Below are 16,818 nucleotides of genomic sequence, written 5' to 3' on the forward strand. Positions count from 1 at the left end.
CAGACTTTGACGGCCGCTAGCTAGCGAGCTAGCGTCTACTTATCTACATGGCGATGGTGAAGGTATGTTGATGATCGATGACTAAATGAATGTTATTTTGCAATATTGATCACTATAATAGCGGACGATCACAGATAGGGTCGCGAATTTCGCGATGGTCCCGTGTAGTTAGTTCGCTAGCTAGCAGCTAGCTAGCATCTGGCTAGCTAGCGTCTACTGATGAACCTGTGTTGATTTCCTGAGGGGTTTATGAAAAATATAAACGATCGATGACTAAATGCAATATCGCTAGAAACTGCTTCTGTGCAAAATTCGTAATTTATTCTTTATAAAATTATTTTTACTTATTTTTTTATTATTTCGTATTTGTCTTTTGCCTATATGCTTGCTTTGTAGATGTGAAAGTATAGTATATAATAATCTAGATGAGTGGATATGGTTTTGGCTAAGCTGATTTAGCCTGTAGTTCAGGAGTTTGATGGGAGTTTCGTAGTTTGGTGTACACATTTTTGTACACTAATTTATACTTGTATACTACTATATATATTACATGTTTCACTATTTTTGTGAAGCAAACCCTTGTGCAAACATATTTCAAGCAACAATATTATTGATCTTTTAGTAAATGTGTAATTTCATATAAAATATGAAAGAATTTTTGAAAATATGCCTCATATTTCCAGGTTTAGGACCATATTATTTATTTATGCAATACTCTAAGTCAATGTAACCTCATTAGGAAGAGAACTGAGATTGTTCTGAACATTTTGATATGAGACATGTGGGTAAAATGCTATAATTAAGTATGTTTAGAGACACATTTATGTAACCATGCTTAAACAGCAAAAATGCCCATAGTGTGTGTCTGTGTCTCTCTCTGTTCAATAAAAACAAGTTGCTGTGCACAATTGGCTGCCGCTTCTCGCCGGTGTGTGATTGGTTGTCTGAGAGGTAGCTGTCTTAACAATTGTAAAGCGCCTTGGGTATCCTGAAAAGGCACTATATAAATTGAAACATTCATTCATTCATTCATTTATAACAGATATGCAGATTTATCAACAGCTCAAAACACACAAGAACGCACTTCAACACATACCCAGTTGGCAAGATCAATGGTCATGCCAAGCCAGTAAAATCTGGAGCACACTGCAGCTCGAGTTTTCAGGATGCCTGAATGTCCTCCAATCGGAGAGGCGTGAAATTCCTGAAAGCTTTCTTGCCTCTTCTTTGGATTTTATGGCTTTTCTACTTTTAAAGAAAAGCTGTCCTTCTGCATTGAATATTCATTAACATTCATTAAAGTCGTATAATAATTAAAGAGCTACCTTACCAAGACACTGGCTACATTTAAACAAATAAATGCTCACCCTTTTCAGTAAATTTGGAAGCATACCTCCTCAAATGTAATTTTTGGGAGTTATTATACCCAGATGGGTATGATCCCTGAGAGAGGAAGTTGAATACCTCATCCCACCTGTTCTCCATAGCTATATATGGATAGGGAGAGAGAAGAGATGGGATAACTTTTATAATTTTATTTGTATGTAAAATGGTACATTTCATAGTACATCTCTATTATATATAGAGTACTGAGTATAATGTGCTATATATCTTATCTTTTGTTTGTTTTTAAGGCATGGATTACAGTGAAGTAGAGAGTATGGAAAGAAATCTCTTAAATTTTGCGCTGACCATTCTGAACATTCTAGAAAAGTGGAGGCACCACCACGAATTTGCCTCATGAAATCCTGCCTCATGTCATGTTTGCAAAGCCAGTATGTAAAACATTTACATGTTTATAGGTCAAAATGACAATAGAAACAAATGACAAGCCTGTGGGTCTGCGCATGTGCAAAACCGCAAACGAGCACAACTCGATGCTAAGCACAACTCGACCGAACACCGGCTGTCAGGGGAGGTCAGTGTGAGAGCCTGTGCTACAGGTCCATGAAGAAGGAGTCACCACACAGTTTACGAGTAGGGAGGAGGAAGTGTAGGGCTAAAGCAGGGGTTTCATATTTCAGTCCTGTGTCCACAACACTGCACAGTTTAGCATTAAATTATTTTTAATTTTATACAACTGTATTGTTCTAAAATTGGAATAACATTGAGCTGTTGGTATCCTGGAGCTGAGCTTGAAACTCTATGGCAGTGTTTCTCAGTCCTGTTCCTAACTGCTCCACACAGTTTTAAATATTCCACGATTCAACACACTAAGTATTGAATGTACATGATCTAGCTCCAACTGCTTATCAAACAAACGGTTTATTAAGTCATTAGTGAAGTGGATTATGTGTGTTGAGCTATGTGAATTACCACAAGTAGGATTAAGAGACACTGCTCTAGGAATGAATATATTGGCAAAACAGAGTCCCCAGAGTCAGTCCTGTCAACACTATACTTTGCAGTTTTTTTGTGTTCCTCCAATATGACAGTTTTTTACTTAGTTAATTGAAGAAGTGCATTTTAAGTGCATTATCAAGTACTATAGCCTAAATTCCAGCACTTTTCAAATCTGAAACACAAAGCAACATTAAAATTCATCAGGTAGATGTTCCTTCTCCTGTTTTTGAGGGGTGTTTCTTTATTCTACCACATCATATCGTTTCAGACAACACTGCATGTGACGCGGCTAGTATAAACGCCTCCGCCGTTCGCGCGAGGTGTGCGAAGTCGCGCGCTACGGTCACTCGTGAAAGTATAACTAGCTTTATAGGAGAGACACGGACAGCCATCGCTAAAAGGGAGAGCTCTTATGTGATTTAGGAAGACTGAATGTGGATCTTGTGTTTAAAAAATGTCTTTTATAGAATTATTTGTTCAATTAATTGGTTCAACGCAGACAGATTTTTTCATAACTTATAATTAGTAGGCTTGAAATTTACTGGATTCCCAGAGTTCCCAGATCCTGTTCCGGCTCAAATTAAGCTCTGGCTATAGTACAAAAGTAATTTTGTGAATCATAGCTTTTTAATTTTTTAAAACAACCATTTAAGACTCCTAATTGAAAAGGCACATTACACATACCAAACAACAAAAAGACTATAGATCCTTGTTCCTTGTGCATGTGATAAATTACATTCTGCACAGTTATCTCAGGATATGTCAACAGAAAATAACAATCATAGAACAATATATATCTATAGTCACCATGACAACAGTTATCATGATAAGTGTTAGTATTTCAAAGTGCAAAAAGAGCAGAGCTCCTAGGCATGTTAAACCTGATGTGATTCGCTAAAATCTGTGCTCCTTATTTAAAAGGACTTCTGAGTTTAATGATTTAGCTTTCTGCTAATTTGACTTTCTTCCTCTCTCTTTCATTTAAAGTGCAGGCACAGTAAGAAATGCACAAACATCTCCATCTTCAAGTAGAAACCATGTTGGGGTTTATTTTGGTCTGGAGGTCTGGCTGGCAGCTCTCAGTTGATCGAGAGGTTCTTCACAAACTCGTTTAGGCCCTTGCGGTTCGGCACAGGTGGACAGTGGCCCCTCTCACGCTTCCACCCCTCCCGTGGACCGTACCACTGTTGCTGGAGGTCCCCAGGAGGTACCAGAGCAGAGGAAGCACCTTCTGCTCAACCAGTTGTGGCTTGCAGGGGTAGAGTTCCCTAACCAGCTCTATAAAAAGAACAAGATAAATAAATCAACCCTGGACAGTACTGGGTTATTGCAGAAGCATTTTCTTAACCTAGAAAGATTTAATTCAATTAAAGTGACAGTATTTGGTAACTATGGTAACTCTCTGGAATGATTATTATCAATATTATAAATATTATTAATAAATATAGGAATTATAGTATTTCTGGTAAATCTTTTATCTTTTTTTTTATCTCTGGCATCTCTTAGCATATCAGTGGAATGACTTTCTGAAATAATTGTTTTTTGATAAATGTATTTGAATTTGTAGAATATTTCTGTATACACAACCACAAAAGATTAGACACTGTATATTGTATACTTACCTGCAACTTTATCAACAAGATCCACTTTAGCTTTTCCACTGAGAAATTGAGCCTTTGTGCAAAACGGTTGAAGAAGTAGTGTTATCTGAAAAAAGATAGATCAAGGACAGTGTTGGTCAAGTTCAGCAATATTTACAGTATGGTAATTCTTTTTAGAAACGTGTCCTGCTTTATCAAAACAACTAATTATTCACATAAAATGTTACACTTTAACTAAATATATATGAACAGTATCTGATAGGAGCACAAAGCTCTGTTTGCAAATGGTCATTTGGAACGCATATGCATAATTATTTGAGTGCATATTAGGCAGAACAAAAGAGCCTAAGCACATCCACTGTAAACTCCATTATTTAACGATCTGCTGTCAGATAACGCAAGATCTCCTGTCAGTCTTTTTTTTCTCTTTATATTGGACTGTGCCTTAATATGAAAGGAAATTTCCATTTGATCTGCACCACAAACATCTAGCCAAAGAGCAAGAACATTCTTTTACCGATTTGTGTGAACCTTTTCCCCAAAGGTAAAACAGAACACAATCATTGTTGTTGTTGTTTTTCTAAAGCCCAGTGGCATGTGTTCTTCAAGATGTTTTGTGAAGAGAGAAAAGAACCCACCAAGGTTATTGATGAGAGCGTGAATGGCACCTATTGTTGCCATGTAGATGGCGTTATTCTTGGAGCTGAGGTGATTGTCCACTATAGCTGGGACTAAGATCTAGACCACTTGGGCCAGGTTGTCTCTGAGCAGTGCTGGCACATCTGAGCAGTGTGATGTGCCAGCATTTAAAATGTGCCAGCATTTAATGTTCTCCAACGTATGATCCCCTATACAGATCACTTCTGAAAGCTGCTGAAAACATTAAAAATCAATTCAGTTCAAATGAGTTACCGGGAACATGTTGCCCACGACCATATATGGGTTGTCTTCGCAGTCGACCACCAGCTGATCAATGCACTTGATGCGCTCCCTGAAGTCTTTTGAACCCAGCAGGGCCTTGAGCTGCTTGACGTACTCCGTCTTGTCTGCAATGCTAAGGATGTGTGCTCTGCTGCTGTCTTTGCTGAACACACACAAGAGAGAAAACACAAGGATTGGGTTATAGTGTCCAAACAGAAAATGAACAAGGCTGCAATCAAATTAAACCAACATCAAAACCATCAAAATTGCAAACATCAAAGCAGTTCCAATCAGGATGCACTTTTTTGTTGTTGTTTTGATTTTTGTTGTTGTTTGATTTTAAATATTCACCTGCTGGCAAACTGAGGAGGAGGTACGCATGACTCCACAGCTGGGATGGAGCGCCTGCCTCGAGCTGTGTATCCTGAGGCATCTCACCCAGATCCTAAAGCCACATCAACATCATGGAGTGATGATATTGAAGTCCACATGTTGCTTCATACTTTGGTTCTATCCCAAAGGTTTCAAGCCGGTTCATTTTGAACCATGCTCTGTCCTTTAACTACTGGGTCTGGGACTACACTGTGCATGCCCTACTGTAAATACACTGTATGGTGCCACGCACTGCCCTGTACTTTAATATTTTTTTACAATATATGTCTACCATCACAGTTTAGATGGTTTTTTTTTGCAGTCTGTTTCACCTAAAGGTTTTGTGAATAAGCTTTGTTTAGTGAGTAAACATGGGGCATAGTGGCTGAATGGGATAAAAAATCCTCATCGTGTATGCAAACATGTTCCATTTATACTCCTTGTCTAACCTGAGTTAGTTCTGAAGTCCTTCTAAAAACCACTCATGTGCAAGAACATCCTCGAGCACAGGACGTTTTGCAGGATCCTTTTGAAGACACCATGTTATCAGATGGCGGCAGTCTGTGTGTGTAGCAACGGGATTAGTTGAGAAAGAAAATCAATTACCATCTGAAACTTCTGATCTGACTGTTCTAATGGCTTATTCAAAGTTTATAAATGACAGAACTGTACAGAAACCTCCATCACTAACAAAAAAGACTGAACAAAACTTTTTATCATTTTAAGACGGTTACAAAATGTTGTATTGCCAATTCTCCATTCTTCATTAGTCCATTTTATCAATCTGTGGTTGTGTATTACATTACCAGATTAAATAATTACATAAATGATCATTTTGCAATTTAGACTTTCTAGTTATCTTGAAGATGCTTCTGCCTTTTCACCTCTGGATGGGTTTCCACTGAAGCACAGGTGTGCCTCAACAATGTCCTCCACCTTCTCAAAGGGCAGATGTCCACAGATAATACTGTAGAGGAGCACACCCAGACTCCAGATGGTGGCTTGACGGCCCTCATACGTCCTGTCAACCTGCCATTCAGGTGGGCTGTATACCATGGTGCCTGAGACAACGAGAGAGAATCATCAGTAACAAAATAAAAAGATTATAATAGTCTCTAATTTGATCCCATTTTTTAACTTGAGGTGCACATTTCATTCCTATGGTGAATAACCTCTAAAGTGCCTGTAGGGTCCGGTCTTAAGCAGATCGCCACAGCCAAAGTCGATCAACTTGACGTCAAGGGTGTCCAGGTTCACCAGAAGGTTCTTTCCCTTGATGTCTCTATGCAGAACTCCACGGTCATGGCAGTGAAGGACAGCCTGAACCACCTGACGCATGATCCGTCGTGCCAGTGGCTCAGGCAGTTGGCGTTGGTGCAAGTTCAAGAAGTCAAACAGGTCTATGCAGGGGACGGGTCGCTCCAGAATCAAGATGAAGCACTTGTGGCACTCAAACCATTCTAGGAGCTCCACAATATGCTCACAACGAGGTGGCTTGCACACCATCTCCATTAAAGCCACCTCTAAGGGGAGACGGCGAGTATTGCCGGGCTAAAATTAAGGAAGACTTGGTTAGTATGGGTTTGAAGTTTTATAGTGGAATTATGGTTAGCAGGTTAACATGAAAGGGATCTGGATTGGTACCAATCATTAGATGAAACCTGAATCTAAAATGTGAACTGTTTTCCATTCGTGTTGTGAGGAGTCACTGAATGGAAAATTAACAGCTTTGCGTTTATAGTCCCTTTACAGTTTTACCCATCTAAAAAGTTCCAAACATTGTTGCAATATTACATAAGTAAAGGTATTGGACTTACAACAGTGATGAACCTTTCTGCGTGATACTTTGGCACAAATTTAATGGCGATCTGGTCACATAAAAAACACAGGAAGTGAAGTTATTTACACAAAACAGACAGTATATTTAACATATCTAAGGGCTTTCAGATGGTAGCCACAGCTTCTCGGGTAACTCATAAATCTGGAGTCTGATAAATACTCATCCACAGATTACCAAGCTTATCACATTGTATAATCAGGATCTTTGTGTTCAAAAAGTGGAAAAAGGTCAAGGTACATTAGACTTGACCACTTGATTGCCATGTGAATAACAAAGGATCTCTAGGGAAAACTCATAGCTCAAAGTTCTAATCACAATCTAAAATAGAAATTAGGTCCCACAATCATTCTTGTATTGTGTGCTGATGCTCACCTGTTTTCCATCAGCCTTGCGGACTCCTGCATACACTGAGCCGAATCCTCCTGTGCCCAGAAGACGTCCCGCAGTGTAACGTGAAGTGAAGCTCACTACATGAAACAAAAAAAGTTACATCCTTGTAACTGCAAAACATTATTCAACATGGAGAACTAGATTTAAAACATTGTTGTGTAATTGTTGTGCAGTGTAAACAGCAAAGCAATTTACGTGCAAGCGCAGTGATCACACATGTAGAAGCTGAAGAGCAGGCAACACTCACCAGAACTGTTTGAAAGGGACGGGCGTGCTCTGATCAGACTGGGAGCTCGTCTGCGTCGTGGCAGTAAGTGTTTAGTAGGGACAGCCGTGGGGGGGCTGGGATGAAGCGGGGGAATCAAACTTTTGACGGGACTTCTGGGGGTGCGTGCATTGCTGGGGCTCGTGGGCAAATCATCCATGAGGACATCGGTCTTAGTCTGGGCTGGAACATTACTGTTCAGCTGCAGGTCTGATGAGAAGGAGGTTCATAGGTAAGCGGTAAGGTAAAGTTCTCAGGAAACAGGAGGGGAGCGTTTGCCGAGGTCAGCCGTTACCTTTCAGAGGTGCCGCGTCGTCTGGGCTCACGTCCCTCACCGTGTGCCTAAGGCTGCGCTTCATTCGCTGCGTGTTCTGCCGATCCGTCTGTGCGGCTGGAGCTTCTTGCTGCTCCAGACGAGGCTGACGCATCTTATATCTTGGAATCCTAGACACCTTTGTCCTCTTCTGGGAATACACACGTACGAATCACCACAAAACATGGAGTGATGATATTGAAGTCCACATGTTGCTTCATACTTTGATTCTATCCCAAAGGTTTCAAACCGGTTCATTTTGAACCATGCTCAACCACTGTGCATGCCCTACTGTAAATACAATGTGTGGTGTCACGCACTGCCCTGTACTTTATTATATGTTTACAATATATGTCTACCATGACAGTTTAGATGTTTTTTTATTGCAGTCTGTTTCACCTAGAAGTTTTGTGAATAAGCTTTGTTTAGTGAGTAAACATGGGGCATAGTTGCTGAAAGGGATAAAAAATCCTCATCATGTATCCAAACATGAATCGCCACCTTGGATTTCAGAGTGAGGACAGTGTCCCTGATGGTTGCCAGGTCTTTGGCAGGGATGTACTTTTCCACCATCTTATCAAAGTCATGGTGGGAGGACAGGAACAGCAGCATACGCCGGCCCAAGCGCCTGAGACGAGGAACAGACCCCAAAACAGGAGAGAACCGAGAGTGAGGGATCCATGACTCACAGCATCTATTACTATCTGGGAAATTGAATAAGCTTTGTAGAATTCTCGTTCTGATCACAATACTAACCTGGTTTCTTGGGAAGAGTCCTGTGCCAACTTGGAGACTGCAGGAATAATTCGCTCTGCACCAATCTTCTCTACCAAAGTAGCCAAGTGCCGAGCAGTACACTTTCTTACTGCAGCATTCAGATGACTTTTGAGGAAAACAGAAGGAAAAAAATTAGGGCATTCAAAAAAAGAAGGTAATAACTATTAATCCATCCAATCAATGTATACAGTACAACTTTTTGCTTCTATAAAGAAACTTAATACCCTTATGTATGATCTACGTGCACAATCAAATGATCATATTCTATTCAATGGCTTAGTTTGCAACAGTTAGTATATATATGTATTTTTTAAACAGAAAATGTTTGTATGTCCTCTGTGAGCTAGCTAACTAGCCTATTCTTTAAGTGGTGTGAAGGGCAGTTTGGATCAGCAGAGCGGAGATGGAACTCAATAAAAAAAATATTTAAGAGGATAAATAACTAAAAATATTGATATAGGTCGTGGCAATATTTTGAAAGAACAATGGAGAAGTAAAAACAGCAGCCATAATCAGTGTTGTGTTAGCTTCTTGTGACTGTTGTTGCTATCTGAAAGCCACAGTTTAAAGTTCACTGCATGCTAACTGACCAGAGTCCTCCAGCAAGAAGGGCGTTCATGCTCCGAATGGGGGTGCAGTTCTGCACCATGCTGTCCAGAGCTGTGTCCACGTCCTGCCTGATGAAGCCATTGGACTCCGCTGCTTTGTGGAGGAGGACCTTAGCTGTAGCCTCCACTTCCTGGTCCATCCCTTTCTGCAGGCTGGAGTACAACTCCCTCAAGGACACCACCGCCATGCGGGACACTGCAGAACGCAGGTGCAGTACCTGCAGGAAAGACGACGTTCCAGCTCGTTTCAGCCACATCCAACACTGCCACCGCCATCTTAATAAGTATAATCCACCACTGCAATGTGTTATGTAGGCCTAAATACCTTAATCACTAATTAGATATGCCATCTGAATTTCAATTAAATGAGAAATGTTTTAAAAAAAAAGGAATTTCAAAGTACTATGCTAACTCTGACTTGAGTTTGTCAGCAACATCACCTGTAATGTGTACATGCTGATGGCTGCCAATTTTAGAATTCAGAAGACAGATACACAGTCAGCAAATATAGTGGCTTACCTCTTGAATAAGAACAATACAGACATCATGAAGCCTGCTGCCAAGCACATCAGCGTGATACTGAGCCAATCTACGGATGAACATCAACCCTTCAATTTTCTTCTCCCTGTATGAAGATATTGGACATAGACACACACTATAACCATCGGCTACTGAAAGTAAAAAATGCTACAAGAAAAGGGACAAAGAGGAAAAAACTTCACTAAATACATGCATACTTACCATATATGCAGAACACCATAAATGACTTGCTGTTTAACCTGCCCTAACCAAATGCTTCAGAATTTTGCAGGTGTGACTTACCAGTCATCAGAGCTAAGCAGTCTGAAGCTCTGAGCGAGAGCGAGGTCTGGTTTGTAGAAGGGCTGTAAAATCTGATGCTCATGGGGATCCTCCCTGGGAGTTCCTGGTTTGAGTTCATCTAGAGAGGAATACCAGAACCCAAACAAACTGACTAGGACTTTTAGGGCTACCAGCTCAACTTTGGTTCAAATCAGCTTGAAAACTGACTGCAAAACATTATTCAACATGGAGAACTAGATATAAAACATTGTTGTGTAATGCAGTGTTAACAGCAAAGCAATTCCAACCTCTGCCAACTACTCCTTCACACATGTCGTCAGCAGGGACTGCCCTGGTGCTTTGCACTTGAGATCCTGAAAAGCACAATACATATTAACACGTACTCCATCAAAAATCCCAAATATAACTTCTGGTTTCATAGTGGTTTCTTCATGGTGCAGAAAAACATGTCCATGGGTGCAGGCATAGCAATGTACAAGAGGATCAGCAGGGGCTTTTTGTTTGTAGTATAGGGCTTTCAAAGCAGTTTTTACTCTTTTAATACTTTTTTTACTTTTTTTGTTGTTGTTGGTGCAGCAAATGATTTTGGATGCAATTTCCAGGAGAGCAAAAGAGTGAGCTCACCTTTGGCAGGCCTGAAGGCACGGAGAGGCTCTCGGCCAGAAGGTTTGGGGAGTGGAGGCAACTTTGTGAATGTGGGTGGAGAAGGCCTCATCAGTCCTGACGAGGTGACTGTCGTGCGTGAAGCGAGCACAGGCAGTGGGGGACACCTGCTGGAGCCAACTTCACCTGCATGGGCGAATAAGGCCATTAGCAGAAATTACCTCACCATAACATTTCTCAGTGCCTTAGTACTACGTTGCATATGTTTCTTTATCTGAAAGTGCCACTGAAATATCATTCAAGCAAGATGGACCGAGAACGGCAACATCTCATATGCATCTTGCTACAATTCATGTAATGGCAGCACAATGAATTAGTACTGAAGAACTGAAAGCAGGGCATCCGTGAGCCCAGAAGCAGGAAGACATTTATCAGAGCTTCAGTAAATGTGTGACCCAGTTTTAGTTTAGCTTAGTTGTGATTCTTTTAGTTTATTGCATCATGAAGTCTTACATTTAAATACAATTTGATTCAATTTAATTATTTCGGCACAATTCAAAATTATTTTAATTCTGATACTGGTAGATACTGAAGCGCCAAACTACAGTACCGCCTAGCTCTGCTAATGGCTAGCACATGTCGCCTCTGCTAGACACTGTTCCATTACTGAGTGAAACCAGGTCAGATGAAGAGCATCAGTATGAGTATTTTGTACATTTGACAAGTGGTGACTATAAATGATCCAAGTATATGCACATTTTTTGGTTAAAATAAAATTCATGTAGTATGTATGACACCACAAAATTAGGTCTGCTCATCAATTTACCACTGACGTGGGAACAAGTGCAAGACAAGCTTAGTGCAAGACGAACTTAACTTAACCGGGCACCCAAATAACCGGCCATGCCTCACTGTGTGTGCCTAGCACGTTCTTAGCAACGTAGCCATGCGCTCACCAGTACTGTCCCTCCACGGGCCCGGGTCTCTGCGCCGAGGGCTCGTGTCTCGCTTGTGTCGTCTACGATGCAGAGTGGGAGTGAGCTGCACTCCCGGAAGAGTGGCCAGAGGGTAGGAGGGCAGTAGGAAAGACCCGGGGGGGTTCCCAGACAGCAAGCGGCTGGATTTGGGCAAACCTGCATGGGAAAGGGCATCCATGCTCATGAGTTTAGCTCCGTTCACTTGACACCTGAGTGAAGTTTCTGACTAACTGATCTCCTTGTTCCCAAATATCGTATTTAGCAATATTTTAACACAAAACAAATGATGCAACATTATAAATTCTACATTTTGTACAGGTATTTCAATGACATATAAAGTAAAGCCAACATCAATAAGTCACCTCTACCAGCATCACTGGGGTTAGCTGCTTCGAAGATGTCTGGGAGCAAGGGTTGAAGATGTCTGCCGCTCCGGTGAAGTCTCCCCACTCTCTCTCTCCTCCACCCTGGAGAGTGGAGCTGGGGAGGCTCCACTGAACCTGGACATGAAACACAGGCAGAACTGTAGAGGACACGTTCAATCTTCAGACCAGCATATGAAATTAAGACCTGCAGATCATACTGCATTTTAAATAACAATAATAGATTATGATAATCGATATTTTGGCATGGCTCAAATGTATATCAAGAGTAGCATTAAGTGGATAAACGAAATGTGCTAATGAATAGGAGCAATTTGAATAACATTTAAGAAAACTTTTATTCATAATCAAATCTGCAGATGGCAGTGAGGAGCAAAAGTGGCTATGGGAGAGCTCTGGAAAGCTCTGGATCGGAACAGCGCAGGCCTGGGGAGTGGGGTGCTGGCACAATCAACTGACTGCAATAAAACATTCAAGTCTAGTCTTGCTTGTAAGCTCACATTGCCCTTGCCAACAGAAGTAGGTACAAAGCACAAACTCCTTATATCACACAGACTGCTGCTGCTTGACGCTGTCCAGGTGATACCCAATACTTAAAGAAGCCATGTTATATAGATTACAAAGATTAATAGATATATGCTTTAGCAGCAGTCCAGATGAGGTATCAGAAGCCAGCAAAGCAGCATGACAATGTTTTGTTTAGATTGTTTGGGGGTGTACTAAAATAGTGATAAATGACATCTGTAATCCATATACATGTATTATCAGTATTATACTATGCTGGTATAACAATGATTCGAAGCATTATCACCTTATACTAAACACAACCGCCTAGCAGATGAGTGAACTGATGGTGTTACAACTCTCCCCATGTTACAACCATACCCGGTCTCCCCTATAGGGTTTTCAAAGCAGTTTTTACTTTTTAAATATTTTTTTTTTACTTTTTTTGTTGCTGCAACAAACGGTTTGGATGCCATTTCCAGGAGAGCAAAAGAGTGAGCTCACCTTTGGCAGGCCTGAAGGCACGGAGAGGCTCTCGGCCAGCAGGTTTGGGGAGTGGAGGCAACCTTGTGAAGGTGGGTGGAGAAGGCCTCATCAGTCCTGACGAGGTGACTGTCGTGCGTGAAGTGAGCACAGGCAGTGGGGGACACCTGTTGGAGCCAACTTCACCTGCATGGGCGAATAAGGCCATTCGCAGAAATGACCTCACCATAACATTTCTCAGTGCCTTAGTACTACGTTGCATATGTTTCTTTATCTGAAAGTGCCACTGAAATATGATTCAAGCAAGTGGCTGAGTTGCTGTTAATCGCAAACACTTCCATTTCCTTATAATACAGCTGACTGTCGAATTTTAGGAGCGAGGAAATTTCACGACTGGATTTATTGCACAGGTGGCATACTGTCACAGTTCCACGCTGGAATTCACTGAGCTCCTGAGAGTGACCCATTCACAAATGTTTGTAAAAACAGTCCGCGTGCCTAGTAAAAATATCTTATCAATGTCTATATGAAAGAAGACAGTTATCGATGAAGAACCCACCAGCAGGCTGGAGGTAGACTGGATCCATCTGCCTCAGAACCTTGCCTTGAACATGGGGCTGAGCAAGGTGTCTCTGCCTCTCCATGTCAGGGCCTAAATGCAAAACACCAACGCAGGGCACAGAGGAAGCATGAGCATGTACTGTTAAGATCATCAGGTTTATAAGAAGGGCTACAGTGCCATGTGAATTCATTACAATGTTGAAGAATATGTGATGTCATATTTTCTGATAAAACTGATGTTTTACTGGTCAGGTCATGTGCAGAAAGCTGATGGTTCTGCACCTCTGCCAGACCTTACAAACAAATGTAATAAATACTTCATCATGCATGGTTATTTGGTTTGTTGAATACGCATGTAATCTTCAGTGTTACACAGTACCAGTGAGGAGTGGTCCTTCTACAGGCATGTTAACATAGCCGACATCTGAGGGTCCCGCCGTACTTCCGTGAGGGAAGGGTGCTGGTCCACAGGGATCCGTGTGGATCACTGTCGCTTGGGGGTTGTAGGGCACACCTGAAAATCCCACAGCAGGTAAAGTGAAACCCAGCACGCCTCCCAGTGAGGCTCAAATGCCTTGTAAGTGTTTCCCAATGAACAAGTGATTATAACAAGGGCTATGGTGCCATGTGATGTCATTAGAATGTGGGGAGAATGCTTAAGAATTTGTGAGGTCATGTTAGAAATCTGTTTCTTTTTAAAAATGTTTATTTTTATTTGCTTTTTCCATGGCCACATGGACAATGTTAACATGGTGGGATTTATGAAAATTGTGCTGAGTCAAAGAAATCAAAGAAATAACCCATGCTCCATTAATTATATTATCCTGTACACATGAAATAAAGAGCTTGACAGTCATCTGTAGAATAAATATACAGGTTATTTTTCTGAACCTTAGAAACCTACTATATAAATGTGTATACATATTTAACTTTTAATTATTATGAATAAGCCTATGGAAATCCATACTCATAAGAATTAATATACTGTCTTACATAGAAGTATAAAATTATGTACAGTATATATGAAAATGTATTTTTCTCACCATGAGTGGTAAAACCTGGTGTGTATATGAAGTGGTTCTGTTCCTGCCTAGGCCTAGGCTGGTCGGTTCTCCTGGGGAAAAAACTCATTCTCCACCTGAAAAATACAAAGAATAGAAAGACAGAAAGATATAGAAGAAATAGAAAGATTTGTTAGATTTGTATGTATTGTAATTAACAGAGCAAAATGTCTTGCGACTTGTTCTGAGCTTTTCAGCATCAAAACTGAATCCAAACATTCCACCTTCCCAACCAAACATTCTAAACCAAACATTCCAAAGTTGAGTAGCACGTGATATCACAATTTCCAGTTTTTCTAACCAAAACACCAAATCAGCCAGACTGCTACAATAACCTGATGCCGCCTGGCTTGTACCCAAAGGGTTCATACCAGAGACCGTATATATTATATATATACATCAAAGGAATGAATTGAAACTAGCTAGCGGTGGTACGCTAACGACAGCTAGCGTCGCAACAGCGGGTGGAAATTATCATACAGTTAAGCCCGCCCACTAAGAGGGAAGACATGATTGGTCAATTTTGCTGTCTGTAAACGAACAGCGGGCATGACAGTCCTGATAGGGGGAGACACAGGCTCACAGGCTTCCACTTAACCCCTCACCTTCCAACACAGATTGAATAGACACGGTTGAATAATGTATTTCCTTATATTTTTGTCATTGTTTAGATGTCGATTGCCAAACTGTAAGTAGATAAAATAAATTTGGATAAATTATATTATATATATTTATGTTTTAAGAATATTTTTAGGCCCTCTGAGAGTACATACGGTCTCACTCTGGTCTCAACACAGCTCACTGTCAAATACTGCCCACTAGTGGGACAGGGATGTAGTACAAGTGACAAACTATTTTTTAAAAATCATACATTGCATAAAATTATACACATAATCACCATTACTAGGTTAAAAGCAGGAATGCTTAGATGTATAATAATTTATAGCTATAGTAAATTATATATGCTGTTTCAGTGTGCCTAAAAATACACCATTCAAAGAAGTATGTGGATTATAGTTCTACTGTAAATTAAACATAGAAGTTATTTTTGTTGTATAGTCAAAGTCAAATTTATTTATATAGCTTTCACAGTACATGTCACAAAGCAGCTTTACAATCGTATGGGTCCCTAATGAGCAAGCCAAGGCGACAGTGGCAAGGAAAAACTCCCTATGATGGAGGGGAATAGGAAGAAACCTTGGGAGGACCAAGACTCAAAAGGGAACCCATCCTCCATTGGGCGGCCCGTTAGCACAAGTCCGTGGTGTGCAGGATGGTTCTACAGATAATGTTTAAGGTCCTTGTTCCCCGGCCAAGTAGTCACAGTCTTTTTGGTGTAGATGGTGAGCCTCAGGTAGGAGCATCAGCACGTCCTCTTGCATATAGTGTCATTAGCGGGCACACACACAGGATGTGGGAAATCTCTCTTATTATTTGAGTGTTTGGAGTTGATTTAAATGCTTTAGCTAATATTACTGTCATTTAATTTCCCTCACAAAAGTCCCAAAAACAAACACAAAAAGCAAGAACAAATGTTCAATACAACCCACAAGCACTTAGTGTTGTGCTGAAGTCCTCCCTGAGGCCGGTCTGCAAAATCTGCCATTACACTTATTAGCTATACAGTGCTTAATTTGTAAATCAAACAATGCCGGAACGCAAACAGCGGCATGAGACAAGGGGTCACTGAGGTCAACAATGTCACCGGATCGCACACAAAACGTAACGTTTAGGCGCACAAATGTCAAAATAACAAGCCAATTCGTATATATATATATATATATATATATATATATATATATATATATATATATATATATATATATATATATATATATATAAATAACAAGCCAATTCGTATATATATATATATATATATATATATATATATATATATATATATATATATATATATATATATATATTACTTTTCAATTATTTACGTGTGTTTTAATGAACTGAATCTGGTATTATAAATGAGGAAAAGCACTAAA

At 40.4% G+C, this 16,818-nt stretch overlaps 1 protein-coding gene across 3 annotated transcripts; it reads right to left on the reverse strand.

The window, feature by feature from the left end:
- Positions 1 to 1,265: 1,265 nt before the first annotated feature.
- LOC143506875 (uncharacterized) lies at positions 1,266 to 15,290 on the reverse strand. Of its 3 annotated transcripts, XM_076996470.1 has the most exons (26): positions 14,807 to 15,290; positions 14,143 to 14,277; positions 13,958 to 14,056; positions 13,762 to 13,854; positions 13,224 to 13,388; positions 12,195 to 12,332; positions 11,812 to 11,988; positions 10,877 to 11,041; positions 10,540 to 10,605; positions 10,253 to 10,370; positions 9,950 to 10,055; positions 9,413 to 9,648; positions 8,802 to 8,927; positions 8,547 to 8,673; positions 8,028 to 8,196; positions 7,715 to 7,942; positions 7,450 to 7,544; positions 7,055 to 7,105; positions 6,410 to 6,788; positions 6,122 to 6,298; positions 5,687 to 5,798; positions 5,217 to 5,310; positions 4,857 to 5,028; positions 3,966 to 4,050; positions 3,526 to 3,621; positions 1,266 to 1,487 (listed from the first exon to the last, which is right to left on the reverse strand). In XM_076996470.1, the coding sequence occupies exons 1-21, from the start codon at positions 14,892 to 14,894 to the stop codon at positions 5,692 to 5,694; spliced, it is 3,045 nt and encodes a 1,014-aa protein (XP_076852585.1). In that variant the 5' UTR covers positions 14,895 to 15,290; the 3' UTR covers positions 1,266 to 1,487; positions 3,526 to 3,621; positions 3,966 to 4,050; positions 4,857 to 5,028; positions 5,217 to 5,310; positions 5,687 to 5,691. The 3 variants fall into 3 exon arrangements, with proteins under 3 accessions (XP_076852585.1, XP_076852586.1, XP_076852587.1); XM_076996471.1 differs by lacking the exon at positions 1,266 to 1,487 and having other exon boundaries at positions 1,926 to 3,621; positions 8,028 to 8,193; XM_076996472.1 differs by lacking the exons at positions 1,266 to 1,487; positions 13,958 to 14,056 and having other exon boundaries at positions 1,927 to 3,621.
- Positions 15,291 to 16,818: the final 1,528 nt, after the last annotated feature.

Source organism: Brachyhypopomus gauderio, unplaced genomic scaffold, assembly GCF_052324685.1.
Source record: "Brachyhypopomus gauderio isolate BG-103 unplaced genomic scaffold, BGAUD_0.2 sc580, whole genome shotgun sequence".
In the NCBI taxonomy this organism is placed as follows: domain Eukaryota; kingdom Metazoa; phylum Chordata; class Actinopteri; order Gymnotiformes; family Hypopomidae; genus Brachyhypopomus; species Brachyhypopomus gauderio.